General features: G+C 36.3%; 1 protein-coding gene across 22 annotated transcripts; it reads left to right on the forward strand.

Annotated features, from left to right (window-relative positions):
- Positions 1–392: 392 nt before the first annotated feature.
- Positions 393–27,207, forward strand: dcaf6 (ddb1 and cul4 associated factor 6). 22 transcript variants are annotated; one of them, XM_079881012.1, is made up of 21 exons: positions 450–869; positions 4,485–4,546; positions 8,064–8,156; positions 8,691–8,876; positions 9,002–9,115; positions 9,831–9,966; positions 10,196–10,407; positions 13,863–13,956; positions 16,072–16,197; positions 16,321–16,698; positions 17,856–18,041; positions 19,545–19,604; positions 21,598–21,826; positions 22,908–23,014; positions 23,104–23,422; positions 23,577–23,618; positions 24,735–24,873; positions 25,024–25,180; positions 25,290–25,378; positions 25,675–25,780; positions 26,575–27,207. In XM_079881012.1, the coding sequence occupies exons 1-21, from the start codon at positions 782–784 to the stop codon at positions 26,631–26,633; spliced, it is 2,982 nt and encodes a 993-aa protein (XP_079737138.1). In that variant the 5' UTR covers positions 450–781; the 3' UTR covers positions 26,634–27,207. The 22 variants fall into 22 exon arrangements, with proteins under 22 accessions (XP_079737139.1, XP_079737158.1, XP_079737138.1 ...); XM_079881023.1 differs by having other exon boundaries at positions 16,072–16,188; XM_079881028.1 differs by having other exon boundaries at positions 16,072–16,188; positions 23,104–23,398.
- Positions 27,208–27,348: the final 141 nt, after the last annotated feature.

Below are 27,348 nucleotides of genomic sequence, written 5' to 3' on the forward strand. Positions count from 1 at the left end.
TTAAATCCCTCTTAATTTTTTTCTCTTTTCTTTTTCTTGTTTGTGTATTGTCTTGTTTTGTTTTAAGAGAAAACGCTTTTTTCTCAACGCTTTTAAGTATGAACCAATCACTATTAACCTTTTTATTTTATTTTATTAAAGACAGTAGCCTACTATGTCGAGTTTTTATTTGTATGTCAATCTGTGTATCTAACGGATTTATACTATATATATATATATATATATATATATATATATATATATATATATATATATATATATATATATATATATATATATATATATATATATATATATATATATATATATATATATATTAGTGTACAAATACCTAAAAAAATGTTCTTGAGATTTATCCAGTCAGCGATTCGGCGTAACTTGTGCGCGCACTTGACGCTCTCGAGAGCGGGCCGCTCATTACAGACAACATACTGCGCCTCTCTCCCTTCATTGGCTTTGGGCTCGAGATGGATTTGACGTACCAGAGCAGCAGAGGCTAAAGCGGATAGCCAAACAAGAAGCACAATATTTTTACTACACCTTAAAGCAATCATGGACGTAGTGTCGGAAACGGATCGCCGCGGGGGTGTCGATATCGAGGAGTAATATTCTCTCATTCATCCAGTATCAGTTGTCGATGAACTTATATGACCGACTGTATTAGGCTTTGTGCAGGGAAACAATAATAATCAAACGACACGGAAGGAAGACAAACACAGAGAAAAGCGTCTGCTCTCCCCTTTTCATCCATGCATGTCTCAACGTTAAAGGTTTAAACAACATGTCCTGCTCTGGCAACCTCATTTGGGATGTAAGAAAACGCACCATTGGATGCACAGATCCATTTGCGGTCAGGACAAAATATTTAGGTAAGAAACTACGACCAGTATGTATGACACACTTAAAAATCAGACTTGTTTACGAAGACCTTTTTAGGTGACAGCTGTCATTTGAGCTTGTACACAGGACAGGGACTGGTTAAAGATCATCTGACCTGTTACTCTGATGCTGATCTGTTTTCAGAACGGCATAATGGAATCGTACCAGTGTTAACATTTTGGTTAAGAATAGAAAAAAAATAATAATGAAATGTCAAACTGATTGGTCTGGAAAGAGCTCTGTCTCAGATTTTCAGATTTAAGGGGAAGTAGGCTACTTGTATTTTGGCTACAATTTTCTTCTTCCTTTTTTCCTTTTTAATTTTACCCATTTAAATTATGCATATCTCACAATTGCATATTATATAAAAAATGAAATAGACCAATGATTCATTAGGTATCAATGATTCATAAGTCCTTTGTTTCAAAAGGTTATGTTCCAAAATATCGAAGAAAACATTTATGTATATGTGATTTATTTTTTTATTTTTTTTTTTATAAAATGGCTCATAAGTGCCAAAAACGTTTTAAAAAAAAAATCGCTCTAACAATTAAGAGCAATACGAAGAAGGATCTATATGTTATGAAACATGAGATATTATTAGGTTTCTGTTCTTTTTTTATGCTTGCAAATTTGCGTAATTGACTGTCAAGTCTTTATGTTATTGAAGGGAATCATAGTGTGAAGAGGTTGTAATAATCCATCAAAACATGCAAAACACAACACTGCCACTGATTTGTTTTATTTTTTGTTCTGTTATGTTTTTAATAACTTTAGACAGAAGGTTTTTCTTTTTTTACATTAGCAAGCTTGTTTTTCCACAAAATTTCACTTGTTAGTCAAGCGCTTTTGATTTTGACAAAAAACATGTATTGTTGTTTTGATTTTCAGTTACAGATTGATATGGCTTGCAGATATATTTTATTTATTGCCATAAATAGTTTAGCTCTTATTCATTTTTAGATCGAGAACCTCAGTGTTACCAAATCAGGATTGAAAAATGTTTCCAAAAAAGTTCATAGTTCACACAAAAATGTCAATTCTGTCATTTACTCACCCTCACATTATTGATTTTTTTTCATTTGTAAAACACAAAATTAGTTAAATCATGGATTGTCCATGCTGTATTTCTCCATATAATGAAAGTGAAGAGGTACAGAGGCCGTTAAGATCCAAAATGACAAAAAAACAACATTAAAAGTACCACAAACCTAGTTTGCACTATATTAGTCTTGTAAAGCCATATTATCGCCTTGTGTAAGGGTTAGGGTTTGAAACGGATCACTCTAAATTGTAATGTAGACATGCATTTTCTGTAAAGCTGCTTTGAAACAATATTGTGAAAAGCGCTATACAAATAAATGTGAATTGAATTGAATTGAAATGGTAGACAGAATTTTCATTCACTTCATATTTTCAATTCACAATCATATTTTGATTCAGTATTACCCTGTCACTGTGCCTCCATAAACTGAACATTTATTATTGGAATAAATAGGAATTGTGCTCATGGCTTGACAGTGAAGAGAATCTGACATTATCTGACCTCTAAAAGTCATTTTCACTCAAATCAGGCAAAAGAATATTTTACTTCACTGGTGAATAATACGTAGCTCTGTTGTGTAGTCAGACATCCCTCTCTGCGACATTACACTTGAGCTGAGAGACCTGAGAGAAGTGTCAGCCAGTCTTGGCAGACTTCAAAGCACGCTTACGTAATAGAATCCACCTGGTCTGACCCAAATATGTATTTTAAACAAGACCAGCTCAGCTCATTTCTTCTCTGTACCCTAAAAATTGGATGCTGAATTCTGTTTGGTTAATGACTTGCTCCAATATGTTCAGTGTTTTGTGTCTGTGAGCTGTTTTGCTCTGGATCTCACATTCAGATAGTGATGATAGCATATCATTCAGAGTGTGCCAAATTTAGCTCGGCTCTTGTTCATATTATGAAACCTGCCAGCGCTAACCGTTAGAAACAAAGATCAGCCAAAAATACAACAGAGTATCTGTTTTATGCATTTGTGAATGGAGTGAGAGTAGATTTACATCCCTACAAATGCTCTCAAATTCTAGTCTACAAATCCCAATCCAGTCCAAAATGCTGAGATTTTGCGTTTTATAAGTGAATACCAGCTTTTGCTTGATTTTGGCACGTGTGATCTGCCAGTACAGAGGTTGTACTATCAATGCATAGAGCAATGTCATCTCAGGCTGTTGCTCTTCTCCAGGCTTGCACCATTGAAAATGTTTGGCCTAAGTTTGCCTCTTGCTATTTGTAGCTCCTTATTACACAGGCTGAAAATACAGCCATGGAAAGATCTGTCATTTACCAACCACACGCAGTTATCTGCTTGTCAGGAATAAAAGCATAAATGATGTAAATGTTTCTTAATGCAAGAAGTGCCAGTTGTGGCTTGCTATTGTCGTTGTAGTGCACCAGCATTGTTGGGTCTAAACTACAGTATTTGCATGTCAAATAAGTCTATGGTATTTTATTAGAGATTAGACGAACAAAAACAAAACAACATCCACAAACTTGAAATTACCACATCAGTGTATGACAGGATGTTTTCCGTCTTTGGACAGCGACTCAGCAAATACAGGAGGTAACGTAATAGCGTTTTGGCATTTCTCCAAAGCAGTGAAGATATATCGGCAGCCATTAACAATCATTCCAGCCTCCTCAGGCACATAATATAGTTTTATACACACTCCAGCTTTGATTTACAACATAAATGCGCTTTCAACCTTAGATTAGTGTGCATGTTATTCATATAATAATTCATATTTTTATCCTTTGTTTCTCCTATACTCAAGTCTCCATTTGTGTCTGATGCTCTTACCCTCCAGCAGTTCTTTTTTTCTTGACATAGAACCTTGTCTTGTAAATGACTTAAGAGTAAATGGGACATATGCTGATCTTGTTTAAACTGAAAGGTGTCATTTTGGCAATAGTGGTTGACTTCCAACTTCCAACCAAAAACTGTTAACACATTGCTGTTGTTTGTTTGAGTGGCCTGATGTTTCAGCATTGGATCTACTTGCACTACCATTCTTTAGGCCGCATTTATTTGATCAAATATACAGTAAAATCAAATGTTGTGACATAATATTGTCATTTTAAAAATAGAATTTAAAATGTACATTTGAAAATGTAATTTCATCTTGTTATTGCCCAGATGAAACAGTCATTACTCTAGTCTTCAGTGTCACATGATCCTTCAGAAATCATGCTGAATTGCTTTTTTTGCTTTTTTTTTTTCAGAATTCATTGATGAATGGACAATTCAAAAGAACAGCATTTTTTGTAACAATATAAAGGCCTTTATTGTTTAATTCTTGCTAAATAAATTTCTTTCAAAATTCTGATGATGGGAAGAAACCTGTTTGGAAACAGTCAATTGTGCAATTACATGTGGTGCTGCTGGTAGCACAGAAATGACAGCTTTAAAGGGCTGAATTAAATGTGTATTTAATGTGGGTCACATCAGTTGTACGTCCTTGTGAATACTCTCTTGTGTGGTTTAACAGACAATGCAAAGGACTGAGTTTGTAAGTGAAAGGAGATGCCTCAATAAAATGTGTTATTTCTTTTTCTGCAGGGAGAAAAGAGTTTGTGCAACGACTGAAGCTTGAAGCCGTTCTCAGTGTGCACGATGGATGTGTAAGTCACTAAACCCTTTGTCTCACCTGTACTCAAGTCTCCATTTGTGTCTGATGCTCTTGCCCCCCAGCAGTCTTTTTTTTTTGTTGATTAATTTCTTTCCTTGACAAATGTGCCTGTAGGAGAATGTGTCTGTCTGGGTTATTTTGTCTCAGGGGAATGAATCGTTGTGCTTGTATTGAGTGTGAGTGTTGTGTGTGCGTCTCTTTCTACCCACTTATCTGTGGCTCCTGTTCTTTATCTGTCAGTGATTTAAACTCAAAAGCTGATAGGCGCCAGACAGCCACCGGGGATGTCATTTTGTCAATGTTTCTTTACTGCTGGGACATGTACTCTATTTTAATTGCAAGTCTAATATCCGTTAACGGGCTTTAAAAAAACTTGCAGTACCGAGCTGGCGCAAGTTTTCAATTTGTTTGTATCAGTGAAAAGGATTCTGTATTTTACTACAGTACCGTGAGGATTTGAGGCCTGAACAGAATGCAGCAGTTTAATATGGTCTACCAAGGATTGTTCACAATAAGCAGATATAACACATCACATTTGTAAAACCCCTGCTGCTAGATGTCATAAGTACACCATTTGGCTGCAATGAGCATCTTTCTCAATTGACAGCCATTTAAAAAAAAAAAAAAGATATTGTTTTCTGACGAAATACACTACCATTAAAAAGCTTGGGTTCAGAATTTGTTTTTTGTTTTTTAAAGAAATTGATACTGTTATTGAGCAAAGATGCTCTGAATTGATCAGAAGCAAATGTGAAGACATTTACAGTGTTACAGAAGATTTCTCTTTTTAAATAAATGCTGTTCTTTAAAACTTTCTATTCATCTAAGAATCCTGAAAAAAACGATTATGATTTCCACAAAAACGTTAAGCAGCACAACTGTTTTTAACATTGATAATGATAAGAAATGTTTCTTGAGCCTCAGATCAGCATATTACAATGAATTCTGAAGGATCATGTGACAAGACTGGAGTAATGATGCTGAAAATTCAGCTTTACCATCACTGGAATAAATTACTTTTTAAAATATATTAAAATAAAAAACTTTTATTTTAAATTGTAATCATATTTTAATGTTTTTTTTTTAATCAAATGCAGCTTTTTATCAAAATCATTAAAAAAATCTTTGAACAGTAGTGTAGGTTTTTTGCAAGCAACATTTAAATATTAACCCTTTAACTGTCACCCCCCCCCCCCCCCCCCCCCTTTTCGCATAGACAAAAAAATCACTATACAAACTTAAATGGTTGTAATTCAAGAATGCTTTGGAATATAGATATATGGTTGGTCTTGTTTTTAAGAAGACATTTGCCAGATTATTGTAGAAGTGAAATAAATTATGAAAGTGAAAAAGAAAAAAAGTTATATAAGTTTGAGTTTATGAAAATGTACAATATAAAAATATATTATTTATATTTTATATAAAATATATATATTACAAAATATATTTTACTCTAAAACTGCTAGAAAATTAAAGCCAAAAATCTAAACAAGTTGTGTTCCAAATTTTAGGTTGATATCTCAAAAAATTAGCTTTCAGTAAGATTTTATTTGGGCGCAGTACCAAACCTTTTCACTAGATGGACAGCCAGCTTCCTTACTGACCATATAAGGGCATCTCCATTTTCATATATGTTTTGAGTGATCTGAACCATGTATTTCCATAATTTCATACAATTTATGAAGTATACATCCTATTCAGAAATAGTATGGGTGTTTTGGCAGGATTTGATTTGATTTCAACCTCTAATAAACATAAAAAGAGCACATATGTGCGTTATAGCTCGCTGCCGCATCACAAATCGAGAATCCATAATATTTTTCTTTATATTCAAAACATTTTCAGACCTTTTTTTCCCATAAAATTTAATTGGTGTTATCTTTTGAACTCTTGGCATGAAAACAAACTGAGGCTTCTACCAATCTTTCATGATTTTTCATGTTTATTTCTATTTCAAAATAAAGGCCTAAACATGCCTAATGAATATGAAATATTCTTGTTGCAAATTGATAAATTACTGCTCCTTTTTTAATAAATTTAAAATTTATTTTAAAAAACAGCCACCAAATATGAAAACTAGAGATTGTAAGCTTTCAAATGATATATAGTTTGTCAATATTACTTTAGGTTTTTACTAAGATATTATTGTTCTAAATATATATGGACCTGTGGGACGGTGACACTTAAGGGGTTAAATATTTCATTATATTATAGTAGTCAGTAGTAAGTGCCAGATTTGTTCTAGGACTCTAAAATGTGTGAAATTTATCTGCTTCCTTTCACATCATAGCTCAGAATAAATCCATTGAGACAAATGGAGTACTAACAGATTATACAGGTTGTATAAAGACCTAAATGACGGATCCGTTGTTTTGTTTTTTTACTTAAATGATATAAACATTAAATAAGCAAACCTTTATAAAAGTATAATTTATTGAATGAATGTGTAATAGGGTTGCAACTAACAATAGATAATCTCTCTCTTTGTTAGGGCTAAATATTTCTCATAAATGAAAGAAAAATATGTGTTTGACCATAAACTGCCTATCATACATATCTATTTCTCTCCCTAAAAAGAACATAGAATTTGTGTCTCTTTTTTTGCTTTATAAAAGCTATCCCTGTTTGTGAAAATTATTAACAGATTCAGTTTATAAACAGTTTGTTTATTCCATTTGATCAGATGGCCTTTCTCTATGGCCTTCCTTTTTTAACTGTGTCAGCTGGTGTATAAAACCAGGACAAATGCACACTGTGCATTTTTAACTTCAAGAAGAGATAGATGTCTTTTATCACCTGACTTTGGGGTAACGTTTCAGGTTCTGTTCCAGTGTTGCCTCATTATAAAGCAGACTCCCCGCATTCCCTAATGACACAGTTCAGACTGCTTTCAACACTTGTTATTTTAACATGCAATGCATCTTACTAAATCTAACACAATCTAAATCCATCTCCCCACTACACAAAGCAGAGCAGTAGAGTGAAAAGCGGAAGAGCAGAATGAGGGATAAATGCTTAATCCCTCCCAATGATGTTATTTTTGAAAGGCAGAGGTCAAAGGAAATGGACCCTGTGTGATGATGTTTGAGCTGCTCTAGAAAGGGGAGGAAAAGAGCGTATCAACCTTGAGTTAATGAAATATTGATTGCTTTCTCTTAAAGGCACAGGCAGCACACTCTACCTCAGCTCTAAAATGTTAAAGCAGGAATTTATGTGATGGTTAAAATAATGGTGTTATCGGTGGAGCTCAGTTAATGATGTCATCAAATAGAAACTTAGTGGAACACAAAAGAATAATATTTCAAAATTGTGTTCCAAAGAAGAAATGATATGGGTTTTTGTGTCAGTGACGACAGAGTTTTCATTTATGGTGAAAGATTTCTTTAAAGAAAAGGATGTGGACTATGCTAAATAATGGCACAGTTTATGGGACAGAAGAATTAAGCTTTTCTTTTTTAGAGCGATCAATGTTGGTGTTCATAGCAGCTGGTTTTCGTGTTTCTTTAAAGGTTAACACCATATCCTGGAATGAAACAGGAGAATACATCTTATCAGGTTCCGATGACACTAACTTGGTTATCACAAACCCTTACAACAGAAAGGTAAGTTAAAGACAAAACTGCATTTCACTTTTGTTATGCATGCTACTGTATGCATTTTATTACAATAATGGATTATTTTGAATCGCCGGCGTACAATCAGTAACATATTGGTTATCGGACTGTATTGAAGTTTTTTTATTTATCGGTATCAGTCGATATTGTATAAGATTTCCTCTATTTTAGAGGAAATTTAGAGTACCTTTGCCATCATCCAATGCTCACTTAAAGTTGAGTTATTTTAATGATTGATTTTAGCATTTTAGTTTTTTTTATTTATTTAGATAAAACACTATTTCGATAAAATTATATACAACACAGAATATAGAGTTTTTAATATCAGCCATTTATTAGTTATTGGCCATAACATGAAAATTATTATCTGTATTTGTATCAGCCAGAATTTTCTAAGCTATCTAGAAAGGTTAATGCGTTGAATGCTGATCATTTTAAAATATCAAAGCGTTATTAAATCAAACTTTGGCGTATTTGTTGACATATTTGTTCCATTTAAAATCGTTGTGCTTTTTCCTTTAGGTCAAGACGACTATTCGTTCAGGACATCGGGCCAACATCTTCAGCGCAAAGTTCATGCCCCACACTAACGATCAACAGATTGTGTCCTGCTCAGGAGACGGCATCATTTTCTACACACACACAGAAAAGAGCCAAGAAATCAACAGACAGTGCCAGTTCACATGTCACTATGGCACTGCTTATGAGGTAAAGGTGTTAGAGGAAATAAATCCACAAAGTGTGCTTCTCAAAGTGTCTTTGTTTGTAGTCGATGTGTGGTGAGGTGGAGGTTGACGTCTCACATATTTCTTACTTTCTGTTTCTGTCTAAAGATAATGACGGTGCCAAATGACCCCTATACCTTCTTGTCCTGTGGAGAAGATGGTACAGTGAGGTGGTTTGACTTGCGGATGAAGACGAGCTGCACAAAGGAGGACTGTAAAGATGTAAGAATGCTTTGAACATGTTGTAGATACATACATCACCAAATATACCCAAAGGCTCAGCAAGTTTCTTCCTGGTAGTGCTCTGGGGAGGGGCTGCTGTACTGATCTGAGATCAGACTCCCCTCCCACATCCCTCAATGTCACCATTCCCGCTGGTGAATAACACTGATGCAGTGCTGCATGCACCTCAGATATATTTCTCAGGAAGCAGCCTGCAACCTCGATTTCTCAACCCACAGAGCGTGTGCTGTGAGGACGGTATTGGCCTGAAGGCATGATTGCTTTCTGTTTCTATCAGAAGGCATTTGTTTGTAAGACAGAGACAACACACTGTTTGTACTCTGCTTGTGTTCTGCCAGTAGTAGAATCAAATAGATTTAATATACAGTACATGTGAAGTGGGATTTGAACCAATGAGATTTTTGTGTGGGCGGGACTATATGATATGCTTAAAAGGTGTGCTTTTTGTTATAATGCCTTCATCTGTGAAGATACTGCAAGGTATGGGTACATGGGTAAAAATGGGTATTTTAAATTGTAATAATATTTCACATTATTACTGTTTTTTTTTTTTATCAAGTAAATGTCCTGATGTCCTGATAACCTGTGCTGTGATTTTCAAATGTTACATCCCACATATTTATTTTCTGTTTGTCTATTTGACGTCATTCCCCACTATCTCTCTTTTCTCTCTCTCTCTGCTGTCCCTTATCAGGACATTTTGATTAATTGCCGGAGAGCCGCTACCTCAATATCCATTTGCCCCCTAGTCCCCTACTATCTTGCTGTGGGCTGTTCAGATAGCTCCGTGAGGATCTACGACAGAAGAATGCTGGGAACAAGAGCTACGGGTGAGAAATGGTTCATGTTCATCATTTCAGCCTTTCTTTAAATCATGTTTAGAGAGGAACAAATACCTACCACATGATTTCACAATCTTTTATATTTAACATTAGGTGCCACTTCACATTCTCTGAATCACCGAAAAATTCAGTTCCTACTTTAAGCTTGTTTAAAATATTAAGCTAAGTTTTGAATGTTGCGTCATGTTGTCTTATAAATGTTTTTCTGTTCCGCTAGGTAACTACATGGGCAGAGGGACGACCGGCATGTGTGTGCGTTTTGTCCCAGCCCACCTGTCCACCAAATCCTGTCGCGTCACCTCTCTGTGTTACAGTGAAGATGGACAAGAAGTGCTGGTCAGTTACTCCTCTGACTACATCTACCTGTTTGACCCCAAAGATGACCAGGCCAGAGAGCTCAAGGGCCCTTCTGAAGAGCGGCGAGAGGAGGTAAGCTGATATCAGCAGGATGTTCTTTAGCCATTTTAACACTAGAGCTTATGGTGTGCACCTGAGGTAATTTGTTTCAGAGAAGAGTTAATTTACTAAATTTGAAAAACATCGACAGATAATTCAAAATGCTTTACATCATTTTAGAAAGATCAAAATTAAAATATTTTGTCTGTTGCGTTTCCCTACTTCAGAAAATCTCCCTCAGTACGGGATGCTAATAGGGATCAAGAAAAGTAGGGGTTTAAAGCACCCTGTGAAAATAGGCAGAGAGAAAGATGTGAGGGAGAATTTGTGGAAAGATACGATAGATTCCAAGTGCTGACTAGTGGAATAATTTATGGAAAATATTTAAATAGGATAAGAAGATCACAAGAACACAGTGTCTCTTGTGTTTTTCACATTGTGAGAGCAGAACAAAAAGGAACTGCTCAAAAACCCACAACACAGAGCTTGATTAGACTGAAATATATCTCTTGCCACAGAAGTTCTTGTGACATTAGTCACATTACAAATACCAGACATTTCAGTATTTAACAGTGAGATGGTTAACTCGTGGTCACCATGAAATCCAAATTGACAGTGTTTATATTTTTTATTAAATATTGCAGTATGCAATAGCAAACCATAACGATCCGTTAATCTAATCAATTCCTGATGGACAAAATCAACATTTTATCTTGTTCAAGAAGCCGTTTAATTCGGATATACATCACAATAGGGAAGAAAAGACTATCTTAACTGACATTTCGTGCTGATTTTAAACTAAACTTTTCAAATTAATACATTAAATTTACCCAAGTGACAATACGAATTTAAAGTGAACTGAATTAGTATGTGAAAGTATCCCCCTACACCCTCTCAGTATGTGTACTCGACTGCAGACGCCAGAGTGCTACTTCTTAACTTTAAAGCATTCAGACTATATATTATGTAATTAAATTGCAACCTTTCGCGGTTTATTAATCGCACAAGATCAAATCGCACTTTCGATTTTAATTCCATGAGATGTGAAGCCCTAATGGAAATGGAGCCAGACATCTGAAAGTCAAGAGCGACTGGGCTGGGGGCAAGTGTGTGCAGTTACTGTTCTTGCCTAAGGCAAAAACTAAATAAAGGACTTTTGAAGTTCTCTGCGCACTTGTCTCATGTACTCTGTGTAATCCTCAGCAGTATTGTGCTTCAGTGATGCAGTTTGAAATGAGTTTTTTAGAGAAGTGTCAGAGAGGATGGATCAAAAGACATTGCTGCTTTGGTTTAGGATGTGTATCACTGCTTGCTACACTTCTGAGTGACATTCCCCTGTTAAGACTAATTGTGGCCAGGGAATGAAAAAATGATCTTTATATATTAAAAAACATATTAATGGTTTAATTGATTTATTCTGCAAGTGAAATTGTGCAGTTTTCGTGGCCATTCCTTTATTTTACGTGTAAAAATGTTTTAGGAAATAAATGACTGAGTGCACCTTGGAATGAAATGGCAAAGAAAGTTAGACAGGCTTTGTGATTGGTATACCATGTACTAACCAGGCTTGATGCAACACGTTTCCAGCAACAAGTAATTTCTCTGTCACAATGAGTAGATTTTTCGCAACCAGAAAAGACAATATCAGCCAATCAGCCAGAAGCATGACGTGCCCCTTGATTAAAAACTAAATAAATAAATAATTTTTCTCTTATGCTCACCGAGGCTACATTTATCAATAGTAAAATAAAACCAGTAATATTGTGAAATATTATTACAATTTAAAATAACTGCTTTCTATTTTAATATAATTTAAAATGTAGTTTATTCCTGTGATTGAACACTGAATTTTCAGCAGCCATTACTCCAGTCTTTAATGACACTAATATGCTGATTTGGTCAAATCGAATAGAACATTATTAATTGCTTTACTATTACTTAATCAAGTCTCTCTGATCTAAACTGCCAGTCTACAGACTTGTGTTGTGTTGGGATAGTAGTGGTGAAATGTGCTGGGTCACCGCTCTGGTCCCTTCAGCTGTCGTACGGTGTGATCAGCTGTGTCCGGATCCCCCGCGATCACATTCCTTTCCAAATAGAGGTGCAGAAACACGCAGAGCTCCACTGCCGAGACAGAAATAGGCACCTAGTGTACAATGATTGCCAGCGAGAACGAAGGAGGTTCCGTTGACTTCAATAAATCTTTGCTACAACTCCAAGATTTTAATCAATTGTTTTGCGATCAGTGAATGTGGAGCTGGTGCGGTGTCAAATTGTTGAGGGCTGAGTATGGTTTACTTATGAATGGTGTCCAAACAGAATGGAGGTTAACTGCTGATAAACTAGGTTAAATCAATCAAGTATTCAAATTTACATTTTAAGTATAATGTTTATTTATAAATGGTCTTGTAACAGAGCCATTCTGCAAGTTTTACTCACACCTTAACCACAAGCACCTTGACAGTCTGCATGTGTCCTCTCCAGCCTCTTAACAAAGTAAAAAAAGATTAGCTCATTTTATCCCTTCTTGTGAAGTAGGGAGAAGCTGCAGTGCTCATTATTATATTATTTTTAGAATGAACACATTGGTCTCTGATGTGCTCTGTTTAGTCTAATGTGGCTATGTTAGAGCTGGTGCTTGTCTTGTTAATACACCCGGACACCCAAAATAGAGTGTCCTGACTGACTGAGATGGTGAAAGTTGTGTGAGGAGTGAGGCACGTGGAAAGGTGGCCTCAATACAGTTTATCCTATCACCATCTCAAGGTCTTAAATTTGTTCAGACCACGGACCCCTTGTTGGATTGGATACTGTTACACAATGTATCAAATTTAGTGTTGAATTTTAAAGGGATAGATCACCCCAAAATAAAATTCTGTCTTCATTTACCTTCTTTATTCTGTTGAACAAAGGTTGTTTTTTTTGCCATACAATGAAAATCAATGATATCCAATGTTGTTTGGACTCCACTGACTTTCAAAATATCGTCTTTTAATTTTGAAAGACATGAATATGATTGAATAATGACAGAATATTTTGTTAGTGTACTATCCCTTTTAGGGCTAGTCTATAAAAGCATATGTATTGTACAGTATTAATGTATTTACAAACTTTATTATGCTAAAGCCATTAAAATAAGCGATATTAATGTACAGAGTCATCACATGTTAATTGTACTACATTGTAATTGGTGAAACAAATAGACATTACTTTAACTTCTCATGTTGAGCTTTGGTTGAAGTGAACTTAATATTGTAATTGAAAACCATGTTGATGTTCTGTTTCACTTTGTAGGGTTGGGCATCTAAACCCTCCTTTACCATTATTGGTATATGACTTGCCCTCATATAAATGTCTGTTGGTCATTATTCCTGCAAACGTGCCAGTCTAGATAAGTGATGTCAAGGCTCGGGGTAGAGAGTGTTATTTTTAGGGCGTCTGAGAGGTTTTGACTGTGATTGGCAGCTTGTTGATGTGTGTTCCCACAGCTGAGGCAGCCGCCGGTGAAGCGCTTGCGTCTGAGAGGGGACTGGTCAGACACTGGACCGCGCGCTCGGCCTGAGAGCGAGAGGGAGCGTGATGGTAAGATGAGAACACGCAGACATGCCCTATCGATGTCACAAATTCTTAAGGCTGCGTTTACACTTGGCATTAACATGCGATCACCGTGATCCAAACAAGCAGATCTGATCATCAGCCAATAAGCACGTTTACATTTGTTCACAGATCTGTATCTGGAGAACTGATTGGATTTCTGTTACCTGCACAATATTTAAATTAGGTATGTAATAGGCCTTTGTCATGGAGCATAAAACAGTTTTCGCTTTATTTACAATTTACATTTTTCGCTTTTATCAACGGCAGTGCTCATATAGCACATGATTTTTGTGATTTGTTCATATACAATCTCAAATAGGGTACTTAATCTACCAGTTTCCCAACATTAATCTTGAAAAATGTTATTCCGACGCATTTTATTCCATGATCGAAAGGAGAACGCGTAAGCTACTGTATAAATATTTCCAAAGTTGATTATTCAAAAAATACTGGGTTGATCATGATATGAGTCATATCATCCGGGTTATTGTAGACAGAAATTAGATATTATTTATAATAAACATGGTGAAACAATAAACACATATAACATTAAAATCACAACTGAATACACCGGCAGTGCTGACAATGACCTCATTCAGATAATGTTGCACAATTCAAATAAAAGATGACACAGATGATATCATGTAAGTGTAAATAACCAATTTTAAATTATTGTCAAGTTGAAATGCATTTCATTTCTTGTCAAAACAGCGTCCAGCCATTATTTTCCAAGAGATTTATATGACGTCGAACTGTGAATGCAGATACGATGGCTAGATTGCGTTTACATTACACTGAGATCCGATCACAAACTCGACTACCTCTGGACCAGGACACACTGATCCGATAAAATTCCGATCAGAAACGCGTGTACACTTGTCTTTTCAATGTGTATGTGGATAACATCCGGATACAGGTCGCATGTTAATGCCAAGTGTAAACATGGTGTAAACGCAGCCTAAGACACAGCAGTACGGATGGTACATATACACGGGCAAATAAACACGGAGGGCTCTGTTAACAGACAGATCTTCAGATATAAGTGTTCTTATATCAGAAATCACAAATCGTTGATTGATTTAACAGATGTCGTATTTTCCAGCTGTTGAGGTAAACATTACTTTTTTTTACTTTTGCCATCTAAGGGTTGGGAATTTGAGCTAGCAAGGGATTTAGCAAGAGTATTACATTTCTTCATGTAAGTCATCCCTCACCATATTTCATACCTATAATCCCCTTGCTCATGGCTTTTTGTGGTGCTTTGTAGTTAAGTATTGTAAATTACTCCACTGTAATCACCAAAAAAAACAGTTATAAAGGTTTATCAAAATATCAAAGTTAATTTTAATATTTTTATTTCAGTTTTATTTTGTTTTATTAGTTATACAACATCTGTCAGTCCAAAATGCCATAAAGCAGCATATTTTTATATGAGAATCAGCACTCCCTGATAAGTGTAAGCAGTCCCGCCTCGTGTTTAATACCTATAAGCTTCATGCTCATGGCTGTTTGTAGTACTTTGTTGTAAAACACTTTAAATTACACCACTGTAATCATCAAAAACAAGGTTAGGTTTATTTCAAAATATAATTTTAATAGGTATTTCTAAATATCATAGTTAATCCAAAATGTTGTTATTGTGTTATTATTTCATTTTTATATTTAATTTTTGAAAAGTTCAAGACCATCTTTGCTGAAGAATGTATCAGAGTAGAAACTCCTGATTTGCCACAACTCATTTGCACATCCACTTCATCTCCAGCTGTCTCTTCTATGAACAGAACTGTTATCCGCACTGGCATTCTCCTCCATTATTTTAACAATCTGAGGCCCTCAGTCTCCAGTGTCTCTCAATACATCTTTAATCTCTCTCAGTACCTCCGACTATGAATATCAACAACACTCACAGTCCGGGGAGCTTGTTAGCTTTTCACAGGGTTTTAGTCCAAAGACTGCTTCACTTCACTACTTCCCGGTGTATTGCAGCGAGCTCTTGAAGCGAACAGCAGGCTTCCAGTGCTTCTGCTTTCTGTGAGTGGAAAGATTTGAGGTTCTGATCTGGTTTGATATTGATTATGAAGAGATATGTTGTCTTTGCAGGAGAGCAGAGTCCAAATGTATCGCTCATGCAGAGGATGTCGGACATGTTGTCACGCTGGTTCGAAGAGGCCAGCGAGGCCCAGAGCAGCAGAGCACGTCCTCAAACTCGACCCAGAGGTATAACAGGTCAGGTCCACAATGCATTGAACTCTATGGAGACAATTTCAACTTTGATCTATTTGTTAATTAACATCATCCATTGAATCATTAAATGTCCTCTACTTAAAAAGTTTAATGATTTGGCTTCAGGTACAGCAGCTCGACCAGAAGGGACGTTTGCGACCTCGGAGACGCACACTCCGGCACAGGAGCCTGCTGTGGTGTCGGCTGAAAGAGTGATGGAGGTGGAGACGCCTGCCACTGATGCTGTACTCGCACCTGCTGCTCCTACTGCACCTGCAGAGCCTCTCCCCAAGTCTGTCTCCTCCTCTTCCTCCTCAGGCTCCTCCTCCACGGTGACAGCTCCTCCCCCATCTAGCTCCTCCTCCATGGAGAGCGGTGCATCCTCCTCTCTCCTCTCCTCCCCAGACACAGAGCAGAAGAGTCAGGATGAGGTTACGCCCACTCCCTCGGCCACACCCACTCCTTCAGCCACACCCACCCCATCTAGAGAGGCAGCTTTATCAGGTAAGATGACACAATTGACAAAAGTCACATATCTTTTAGATTGCATTTACGTGTTATGAGACAATGAGCATGTTTACATGCACATCATTTGCCATTTAAAGTACTTATTATGGTTTTATTCTCTACAGCTATTAAAATATTCCTCTATACATATTAATCAGCAAGCATATACTATGCCATTCAAAAGTTTGGTGTCAGTAAGATTTTCTATTGAAAAGAGACATTAAAAACATTTATAATGATTCAAAAGATGTCTATTTCAATTAAATGCTGTTCTTTTGAACTTTCTGTCCATGGAATTCTGAAAAAAATGTATCACGGTTTCCACAAAAATAATAAAATAAAACAACATATTAAAAGAGTTATTTGTGATCACAGTAATTCTGTTTTACTGTATTTTTTTGGTCATATAAATGCAGCCTTGGTGAGAATGAGACCGCTTTCAAAAACACTTAAACAATTTACAGACCCCAAACTTTTAAACTGTGTTGTATATTGTTATATGTTCATTTCTTTTAATGTTTTGGGGAGGAAAAAACACCAATGTTTCTTCGATGGCTTGGTTGTTTTCCCCATGCAGCTCCCTAAATTACATTAGACATTGGCGCAATCAGAATTTTCTTGTGCATGTAAATGCAGTCGTTTCTCCATAAATATGATGTGGTTATTATGAACTTTCTAATCAAATTCATCTCATTTAGTTTTTATAATGGGTCCATTTATCAGCTTTCAATCATCCATCTCTATGTGCTTCCTTTTTTAAGGCCTTTGTGTTACCGATTTATTGTCCTCAGGTGGGTTTTCTTTCTTGAACATTGAGTGCCGTTAAGGCCTGCATCAACAATCCCACAAACAGAAGCAGGATGAAACATGCAGATGTCATTTGCCTTCTCTTATTTATGGAATGATAAATCCTTCCTATTTGCTCATGGTGTCATTGCAGGCATTTTTATGTGTGCGTTTCCGTTAGAACGTGAGTTTTTTTTTTTGGTTTCTTATGAAACCCTGCAGTCATTTCTGTCATCACTCAGCCTACAGCTTCAATCTTTAATTTGCGCTTTTACCCATCATTCCTCCTTATCTATGATTTGACTCTCTTCTTTCCCCCCTTCCCATCAATTTTCCCATTCTCTCTCCCTCTGACCCCACATTGTCAGAATATGGTCCTCACCGGCTGCCGGTAAGTTTAGTGTGTAGACGTTTGCAGAGACTGCTTCTCTTGTCCGACCCCCCTGGACAGGGCAGACGCACAATCCCTTCTATACCCGTGACCTCCAGACCACGGAGCTCAGCCCACACGGCTGCTGCTGCTGCTGCTGCTTCTGACACAGGCCCTCCTGCAGGTTACCGTCCCCTCATAGCCCGCATCCCCGCTCTCCTTTAACCTCCTGACCCCTCTGGCTGCCTGTCTCATGGCTGTCCTGATTTGCTGCTGCTGCACCTCTGGCTATCAAGTGTGTTCCTCTTCCTCTGCCACACTGACGCCCACACATCTAACTTCTGCTCATTCACACTTACATTCACCAAAAGCAGAGCTCTGTTTCAAAACCTTGTGACATCTTAAAGCATCACAGATGCAAACCCGATGCAAAAGCAGCCCCTTAGTTTTTGTTGTAATGTTACATACTCTAGTGTTCAAAAGTTTGGGTTTGGTTGGATTTTTTTTTTTGGCTTAGCAAGGCTGCACAAATTTAGTAAAAACTATAATATTGTGAAATATATTTAGCAATTTTCTATTTTAATATATTTTAATATTATATATGTATTCCTGTGATGGCTTTCAGCATCATTACTCCAGTCTTCAGTGTCACATGATCCTTCAGAATATGCTGATTAGCTGCTCAAGAATGAATAATATTAATATTTTTTTCAGGATTCCTCGATGAATAGAAAGTTTAAATAAACAGCATGTATTTGAAATAGAAATCTTTTGTGACGTTATAAATGTTTTTTTTTTTGTTGACATTTTTTATCAATTTAATGCATCTTTACTGAATATAAGCAGCGCTTGTGTGGATAGTAGACAGTGAGGTAATTTACTAGATCTTGGCGCAGAGGTCAGATGTCAAACATATGTGTATGCCATCTGTTGATTAATTCATTTGGAAAGCAACCACACAAATATATATAGAGTTGGTTGGTGCTGTTTGGCATTTTTTCCCTCCAATTTAAACTTTCAACACTGATACACATTTATCTTGTTCTTTTCAAGCCTTCTCTTGTTCTTCTGCCCTTTGAAGAAAAATATGAAACTGAACATATTTGTTTTCTTTGAAGCCAGGCACTTCAGGAATAGTCCATTTTATTTGATAGCCCTATTGTGCGCTATGTATTTTGGGGCATAAAGCTATTAGCTTAACAACATCCTGACATCACATCATTCACAAACCTATAACAAAAATGAATGACTTCTGGTTGCTTTGTAGCTGCAAGTCACTGTCAGTGTGTGAACGCAGGTCTGGCATCTGAATAAACTTTTCTGTCGCCGTCATCCTCAACCTCTGAACTACGGATTGCTGTCTGACTTATTCTGCTTTGAAGTGAATACTGCATTAAAGAAGGCTGTGCATCAGTTTGTTCTTTATAAACTGTGCTCCTTTATTTGCTGACCTCCTGAATGTTTTTTAGGAACAGCCTACACAATCTTTAACCCTTGGCTTTGTGTCTTTAACTCAGAATTAAGCCTCATCTTTACAGAGTTTGTGGCTTTTGAGTTTGCTGTGGGAAGTTTTTTTTTATCCTACCTGTGCTGCAGTGTGTTTCCTGAGGATTTAGGGCTGCACTTTTATGTTTGTACCGGCTCTGTTGTTGTTTCAGTTTTTCAGTACATTTTATTTTTGTTTCAGATTCTCCCTCATCTGTGGTTAACAAACAGCTCGGATCCATGACTCTGGATGAGGAGCAGGGTGCGTCCTTTCCTCTTTTTCCTTCCCTTTTCCTGATTTTCTTTGACTCCCTTGCGCCTGAGCTCTGTGCTTCTGTGATTGGAGCTGTCTTTGTCCTCAGTCATCTTAAGAAGACTCTTTCAGTGAACAGAGAAACTTCAGAAAGATCTGTGAAGCATCATCAGTTAATGGACATGCGCTTAAGTCAATAATTCTCACAATTGTACCACTTTTTCTCCCCTTCTATGGGGCCAAGTTCATATAAACCTCATCTTTCAAATAATCTCCTCTAGACAGGCACACATGATTATTTTTTTGTTTCTCATTCTTTATTTAATGAGTTCACCCTCCGTGAGACTGATGTGGGCTTGCAACATCAGAATTTATCTTAAAGGAGTCGTATCACGAGAATTGTATTTTTGTGCTATAAAAACATTCTGGAAATTCCAGAATCACAGAACTTCCTTCCCAGTTCAAAATAGTATTTATTGAAACTAAGCTAGAAAAAAAGGGCAATGTCATATTAACAATATTAACAAAGGACTTTCCACATTTACACTACTATTCAAAAGTCTGGAGAAATGTTTTTTAAAAGTCTCTTATGCTCACCAAGGTTGCATTTATTTGATTAACATTACTGTAAAAACATTAATATTGTGAAATACTATTACAATTTAAAATAAATTTTAAAACGTAATTAATTTCTGTGATGGCAACGCTGAATTTTCAGCATTATTACTCCAGTCTTCAGTGTCACATGATCCTGTGTCAAATCATTCTAATATGCTGATTTGGTGCTCAAGAAACATTTATTATTATTATTATTATTATTATTATTATTATTATCAATGTTGAAAACAGTTGTGCAGCTTAAAATTTTTGTGGAAACCAGAATTCTTTGATGAATAGAAAGTTCAAAAGAACAGCATTTATTTGAAATAGATATCTTTTGTAACATTATAAATGTATTTACTGTCACTTTTGATCAATTTATTATATCCTTGCTGAATAAAAGTGTTAATTTCTTTTAAAAACACATATATACACACACAAACTTTTGAACGGTAGTGTATGTCAACAACACCCATGCAATGGTGCAGGCCTGTTGGTGAAGTAATAAGGAGGGAGATAAGACAAATACTGTGCAGACTTTCAGTTTTTGCATTTTTTGTTGATGTTTTTCAATTATAATATTTTAAATGATGTTTGTTTATGGTCCATTTATAAGTGAAAAAACTAAATGAATAAAACGATTTTAAAAAGTATGATATGACTCCTTTAAAATGATCTTGCTATTCTGCTTTGGAATATGGAATGTTTCCTAGGAACTGTGGAAACACAGATTTTGGAAATAGTTCCTCTTTATGGCAGTCCTCTTTACTCCATACAGGTGTCTGCACATATTCCCCTTCAGAACAAGCTGTTCAAAGAAAGCTTAAACTCCTTTGATTACTTTGACTTTCTTTGTACTAAATCTCTTTGCTTTGAGTTAACTGCTTGCAGTTGTTGAACTTTAACAAACTCTAATCTAATTCTTTAGAGCATGAAGTCCATGTATGCAGCTCACTTTCCCACCACATATATTGTTTATATATGTGTACTTCAGTTTTGCATCAAAGACAATTCCCTTTTTTATTTCATTTTTTGAGACTATGCTAGGCACTAGGGTTTCCACGATACAAATCAAAATGAAAGTGCTGTTACAATCCTTTTTTTTAAAACAATAAGCATTCATGTAAATATTAACAAATTTAAAAAAGCTAATATTTCTTAATGAAATCTGAGCATCAAAAGCTGCTACGTGTGTGTACTGAATTGAGGTGTTTCTCAATTATTATTCAAATTTTTTTAATTTTAGTATCAACTTTGTACCACCGTAGCGGTACTTTTCACAACTGCACTAGGCACGACAATCACAAGAAAATATTTCAGAACAGCAGCATCATTAGCTGTAATTATGACGAATGTAATGTTCCTAAGGAAAGCCCTCATGTTTCCTCTGTCTTCTTTCCAGGAGGTGCAGAAGCAGCAGGACATGTAATCGGTGATCGGAGTGCAAGTATCAGTGAAGCTTCCCGAGAGACTACAGAAACCGTGCCATCCACATCAGCGCCCTCACTTGGCACTAGCAGCACTCCTCCAGGGCCTGGCCGGACGGGCACGGCAGAGCCGGTCCTTAGTCTGCACTACAGCACTGAAGGCACCACCACTAGCACCATCAAACTGGACTTCACCGATGAGTGGTGAGTGGCCAGAGAATCAGCCTTGACCACCGCACACAAACCACTCACACAAGGCTCGCTGTCAAATGCCTAGTTTGCACATGGTAGCCGATCGCCATATCTTGATATAATGCCAAGATATGTCTTTCTTTTGTGTTGTTCAAACAGCAAACATACTGTGCAACTTGTGCAATCCGATTCACAAGCAAAGGCTCATAAAGGCTCACAAATTCTCAATATATTACTTTGAATCAGTCTGATAAATCCTTCACTGAGTCTGCAAGAGTGGATACTGAATCAATATGTGACTCATCTACTGAAGCACAAGTCTTTACTTTCATTCAACTCAAAACGAAGCATTGTGTACTTGCATAAATTTGTATCTGTTCTTGCATTCTCTGAGAATTGAACGTGTGTTTTTATTGTTAACTAAAATTAAAACTAATAAAAACAGTTTTTTGTTAGTTGAAATAAAGCTGAAATAAATAAAACATAAATATTAGATGAAAAACCTAAAAAAAAGAAAGAAAAATAAATAATGTCTTGGCAACTAAGTGAAATAAAATAGGTTGAATTGCTAAAACTAAAAAGAGAAATAGATTAGAATAAAATAAAATAAAATAGAAATATTGTTATTGTTATTTTAAACTATACATTTTTTTTATTGAAATATATCTGAAATAAAATAAAACAAATTTTAGATGAAAAAAATTTAACTTAATATAAGTTAAAGTATTAAAATGACTAAAACTAAAACTGAAATTAATTCAATTAAAGATAAAAAGAAATTAAATTACATTTAAAAAAGCATATTACAAAATTACAAAAAATTCCAATTTATAATATAGGAATAAAATCTAATTCAAAAAGTTAATTAATACTATTGTATATTAATAATACTTGGACACTTAAGTTTTCTCAAGCCAGCCAGACGTCAAATATATGCATATAAAACAAGTTCACAAAGACCCATTCTTACGAATTGCAAATGTCTGTCTGAAATTATCCCTGGCTTCCTCCTTTTGTTTATTTTGAGTGTCATTTTTAAGAATAGCTTTTTGTAAGAAACAGATGACTAACTTTTGTCGGCATCTGAGTACAGGAGCAGCCCAGCGTCCAGTGCCAAGGGCAGCTGTGGAGGACACAAGCCTGTGGAGGTGCGTGAGAGCCAGACCAAAGAGGAGCCCACAGGACAAACCTCAGTGCAGAGTGAGTCAACAACCATATGCCTATTGCTACAGAAGTTGTGTAGGATGTGTGGCTTATTTTTGTGGGTTATCTTAACTTCACTTAACCAGGGTCAAGCCCACCCTCAGAGAATCAACCCACACCCGATGGGGCGCAAACTGCAGACAGTGGCAATGAGAAACCCTCCATCAGCTCTCAAAACAGCACGCCACCGGCGGCACCACTAGAGGGCCTGTCTACTGAAGACACCGCTCGTCCCTTGGAGGAGCTCCAGGCTGCTGGTTCGGAGGACTGCAGGAGGAGCGAGACCGCAGGAACCGGCGGTCAGGGTTCGACTCAACCCTCCCGAAATAATCAGGACTCTGATGACAGTGACGACGACCCCATCCTTATCCCTTCTGCCAGGTACAGAGGAGGTCAGGGACAGAGGTATGGACTCTCGTCATGTCAAGATGTATAATGATGCAAATCCTCACGATGTGTAGCCAAATGTTATGACAGACGGGAAGTCCCATAAAATATGAGCATGTTTGTATTAAACAGTGTTTATCTTTTGGTAGTAAAATTCTACTCTTCTCATTAGATTTAATTTCAGAGGATCAGCTGTAGGTGATAGGATGATAAGGTACTGTGATGTTTCAAAGACAGCCACTAATATTATCTAATTTCAAGGAGTGCTGATTTGTCATTAACCTGACATTTTATATTGTGTGGCTGTGTAAAATGTTATTCACTAATGTATGTAATGCAAATTTCCTATTAATGTGAGACTACAAAATGTGTGAGCAATGAACCTTTGGTTAGTTACTAACCTAGCTAATTAATTTCATGCATGAATTTACAAGTTACCTTGGGTGTAATTGTTTGGAGTTCAAAACCTGTATTCAGATTTCCACAAAAACTAGCAAAAAATTATACCAAGGCTTCATTTATTTGATCAAAAATACAGTAAAAACACTAATGTTGTGAAATATTATTCAAATTTTAAAGAACTGTTTTGAATTATTTTTAAATGTAATTTATTCCTGTGATGGCAAAGCTGAATTTTCACCATCCATTACTCCAGTCTTCAGTGTCACATGATCCTTCAAAAATGATATTTTTTTAATATTCTGAGTGAGTTGTTGCTCAAGAAACATTTGTTATTGTTGAAAACAGTTGTGCTGTAAGTTCAATGGTAGTGTATGTTTTCCACAGTTTCCATGCTTTCACAGCTCTCTACTAAAAGTTGATTTAACTCCAAAAATGTTCTCTTAAAGAGACATTAACCAAAATACAAAGTCCCACTGTATATCCATTGAAAACACATTTGTAGGAAGTGAAATATCAACAAAACAATTCATAATATTAACATACACATAGAAGTTAATTCTGTTATTATTATTATTAGATCATGATATGGGTGGATGATAAAACGGGCCGTAGTCTTGCATTAAAGGACAGATTTGAGCTATTTCTAGTGACCAGGATATAGAAAAAACACTTGAGGACTGACCCACAACACCCTAGCATCTTGTCGAGTTTTGCACGGTCATGCGACACTTATATTTTCTGCAGAATATGTAGAAATCAATTCAGATAAAATATTGTCTCTCTAGTTCAATGCTGAAAGATGTATCGAAACTGTTTAAGCTTGTGAAAATTTGACCATCCTGGACTAATATTGCATTGAGATGCTGTTGATTTGTAGTGTGTTTTTGTGCATTTCATGAGCGATATTCTATGTGCTCCATTTTTATAGACGCTCCGCCGCAGCCCGCATCCAGGAGCTGTTCCGCAGGAGAAAAGAAAGACGTGAGATGGAGGAGAGTGAGACTCAGAACATCAGGAGACCCTCTGTCAAGATGATGTATAAGGGCCACCGCAACTCCAGGACCATGGTACGCTGGCAGTGTATTAGAGTCTGTTCACAGTCTGATGCATATAGCAACTTGCTTTTACTTCATTATTAGTTCTAGTACATAAACAATCATGTTTTGTAAAGAACCATTCACAGACATTTGGCTTTATTGACCTGGCTGTGCATGTAGATTAAGGAGTCGTGTTTCTGGGGGAATAACTTTGTGATGAGCGGGTCGGATTGTGGCCACATCTTCATCTGGGACAGACACACAGGAGAGCACCTGATGCTGCTGGAGGCCGACAACCATGTGGTCAACTGCCTGCAGCCTCACCCTTTTGACCCCAGTGAGCAAAAAAAAAAAAAAAAAAACACATAAAAACTATAGATTGAGCAAGCATTAAAGGCTTTATTTTAGATGATTTGGATCTCATAATTTGTTTTGTTTTTTTGCAGTTCTTGCTTCATCTGGAATTGACTATGACATTAAGCTGTGGTCGCCTTTAGAACAGTCACCGTCATTTAACAGAGTCCTTGCTGATGAGGTATGGACAATGTTTTCTGTTTGATTCTGTTTGAATAAAGTGATGTTTTGTATAAAGTGCATGCAGTAACACAGGCCTGCTGTTTGCTTGGAGAAGTAATTAAAATCTCCACTAGAGAGCACCAGAGCTCTTAGGTTGTCTAAGCTGTTTCTGATTTACAGGCCCGCAAATCTATTAAATAGAGGCTTTTAAAGGCAGTTTTATATGTATATCTCTGCCAATGCCTATAACTATAGGAGTAAAGTGACCGTTTATATAAATGTACATATGGATTTAATTCTGTTTCTGTGTTGTAGGTGATTGCTCGTAATGAGTTAATGCTGGAAGAGACGAGAAACACCATCACCGTCCCTGCTTCCTTCATGCTCCGAATGCTGGCATCATTAAATCACATCAGAACAGGTGAACTTCTTCCTGTTCCTTTTTGAATATCTTTTGATTTGATCCGTCACATTCACATATATTCATGTAGCAAATTTGTGGTGAGGTCTAAAAGCCTTAAACCACATTGAAAATTCGAAGGAAAAAAAATGAAATCAAAATTTGTTAATGACCAAAAATTCAAAACATATTTATGATCCTGCACTATTTCTAGGTCTCTAATCAAAAATGTACACTACTGTTCAAGAGTTCGGAGATGGTAGGATTTTGAAAAAGAGGTATCTTATGCTCACCAAGGCTGCATTTATTTGATCAAGAAATACAGTAAAACATTGTGAAATATTATTACAATTTAAAGTAACTATTTCTATTTTAATTTATTTTAAAATGTAATTTATTCCTGTGATGGCAAAGATGAATTTTGTAATTTTGTCATCTATCAATGTAAAAGTCTTTACTTACACTTTTGATCAATTTAATGCATCCCTGCTGAATAAAAGTATTAAAAAATGGTATTGTATATTTTTCACACTGATCATGCGATTTCCAGCTTCCATTGAAGCCTAAGATGCTCTTTGAATCATTCTCATATCAAGCTGGAAAACATAATCATCAACTTTTACCCAAACCTGTGGAGTTCATGCCGCTTGAGTTCTGCTGTCATTAAAGCAAAAGCACTCCCAACACCAAGAATTTTTGTCTAATTATCTTTTAAAAGAAGTCTTATTTATCAATGTTTGTCAGTGGATACTTGTACTACCATTTGGTTTTACCACCTTGAACGGGTGTCTAACTGACTGATCTTTCTTCCTCAGACCGTGTGGAGGGTGACCGTTCGGAAGGCTCTGGACAAGAGAACGAGGATGAACAGTAGTCCTCCTGCTAAAAGTGAATGGTTTTTTGCTACAGTGCACTTGAGCATTTGAGATTTGTACAAGTTACAAAATAGAGTATTTCCTTATTAGTTCAGTTTTTGGCATTGTTATTTTTTAATGAGACTTTTCTAACTAATTACTCTATATGAGAGTAAACTGCGTCTGGGGAGTTCATGCAAATAAGATATGTAAGAAATCGAAAGACGGGACTAGACGGCTGGTGCTTGAGAGTATTTAAGTGCAATATTAATTTGTTAAATCAAACGGTTGAGCTTTGAACGGTGTTAAGTGTGAAATCTTATTGTAGCCTCAAATGAAGAACTCAGATGTTTGTATACCACGAATTATGCATGTCAAACATGAGTTTGCTGAAAACATGTTCTCTTAGTCTCTAACAATGTTGTGTATAAAAATGGCTCTTCTTTTTGTCATTACTAAATCTTGCGTTGCACAGACATCTTCTGCCTAACCCCAATTACAGGTACTACTTGCAATATTTCACTATCCAAAACAGGCACTATACATTGTTACACTGCGGAATGTTTATGAAAGTTTATTAAAATGAGAACCATTTTTGACTCTGTCTATACATACAACCCACTGCTGTTTAGCCAAATGGTTCTAGCATTAGTTAGCAGGTCGTGTTTCTCTCTCCTAACAGCACAGATGGCCTTTTGTTGTGGCAGCTGTTGGCTTGAGCATTCTGCTAAGTGA

The sequence above is a fragment of the Squalius cephalus genome (assembly GCF_949319135.1).
Source record: "Squalius cephalus genome assembly, chromosome: 9".
Classification (NCBI taxonomy): Eukaryota; Metazoa; Chordata; class Actinopteri; order Cypriniformes; family Leuciscidae; genus Squalius; species Squalius cephalus.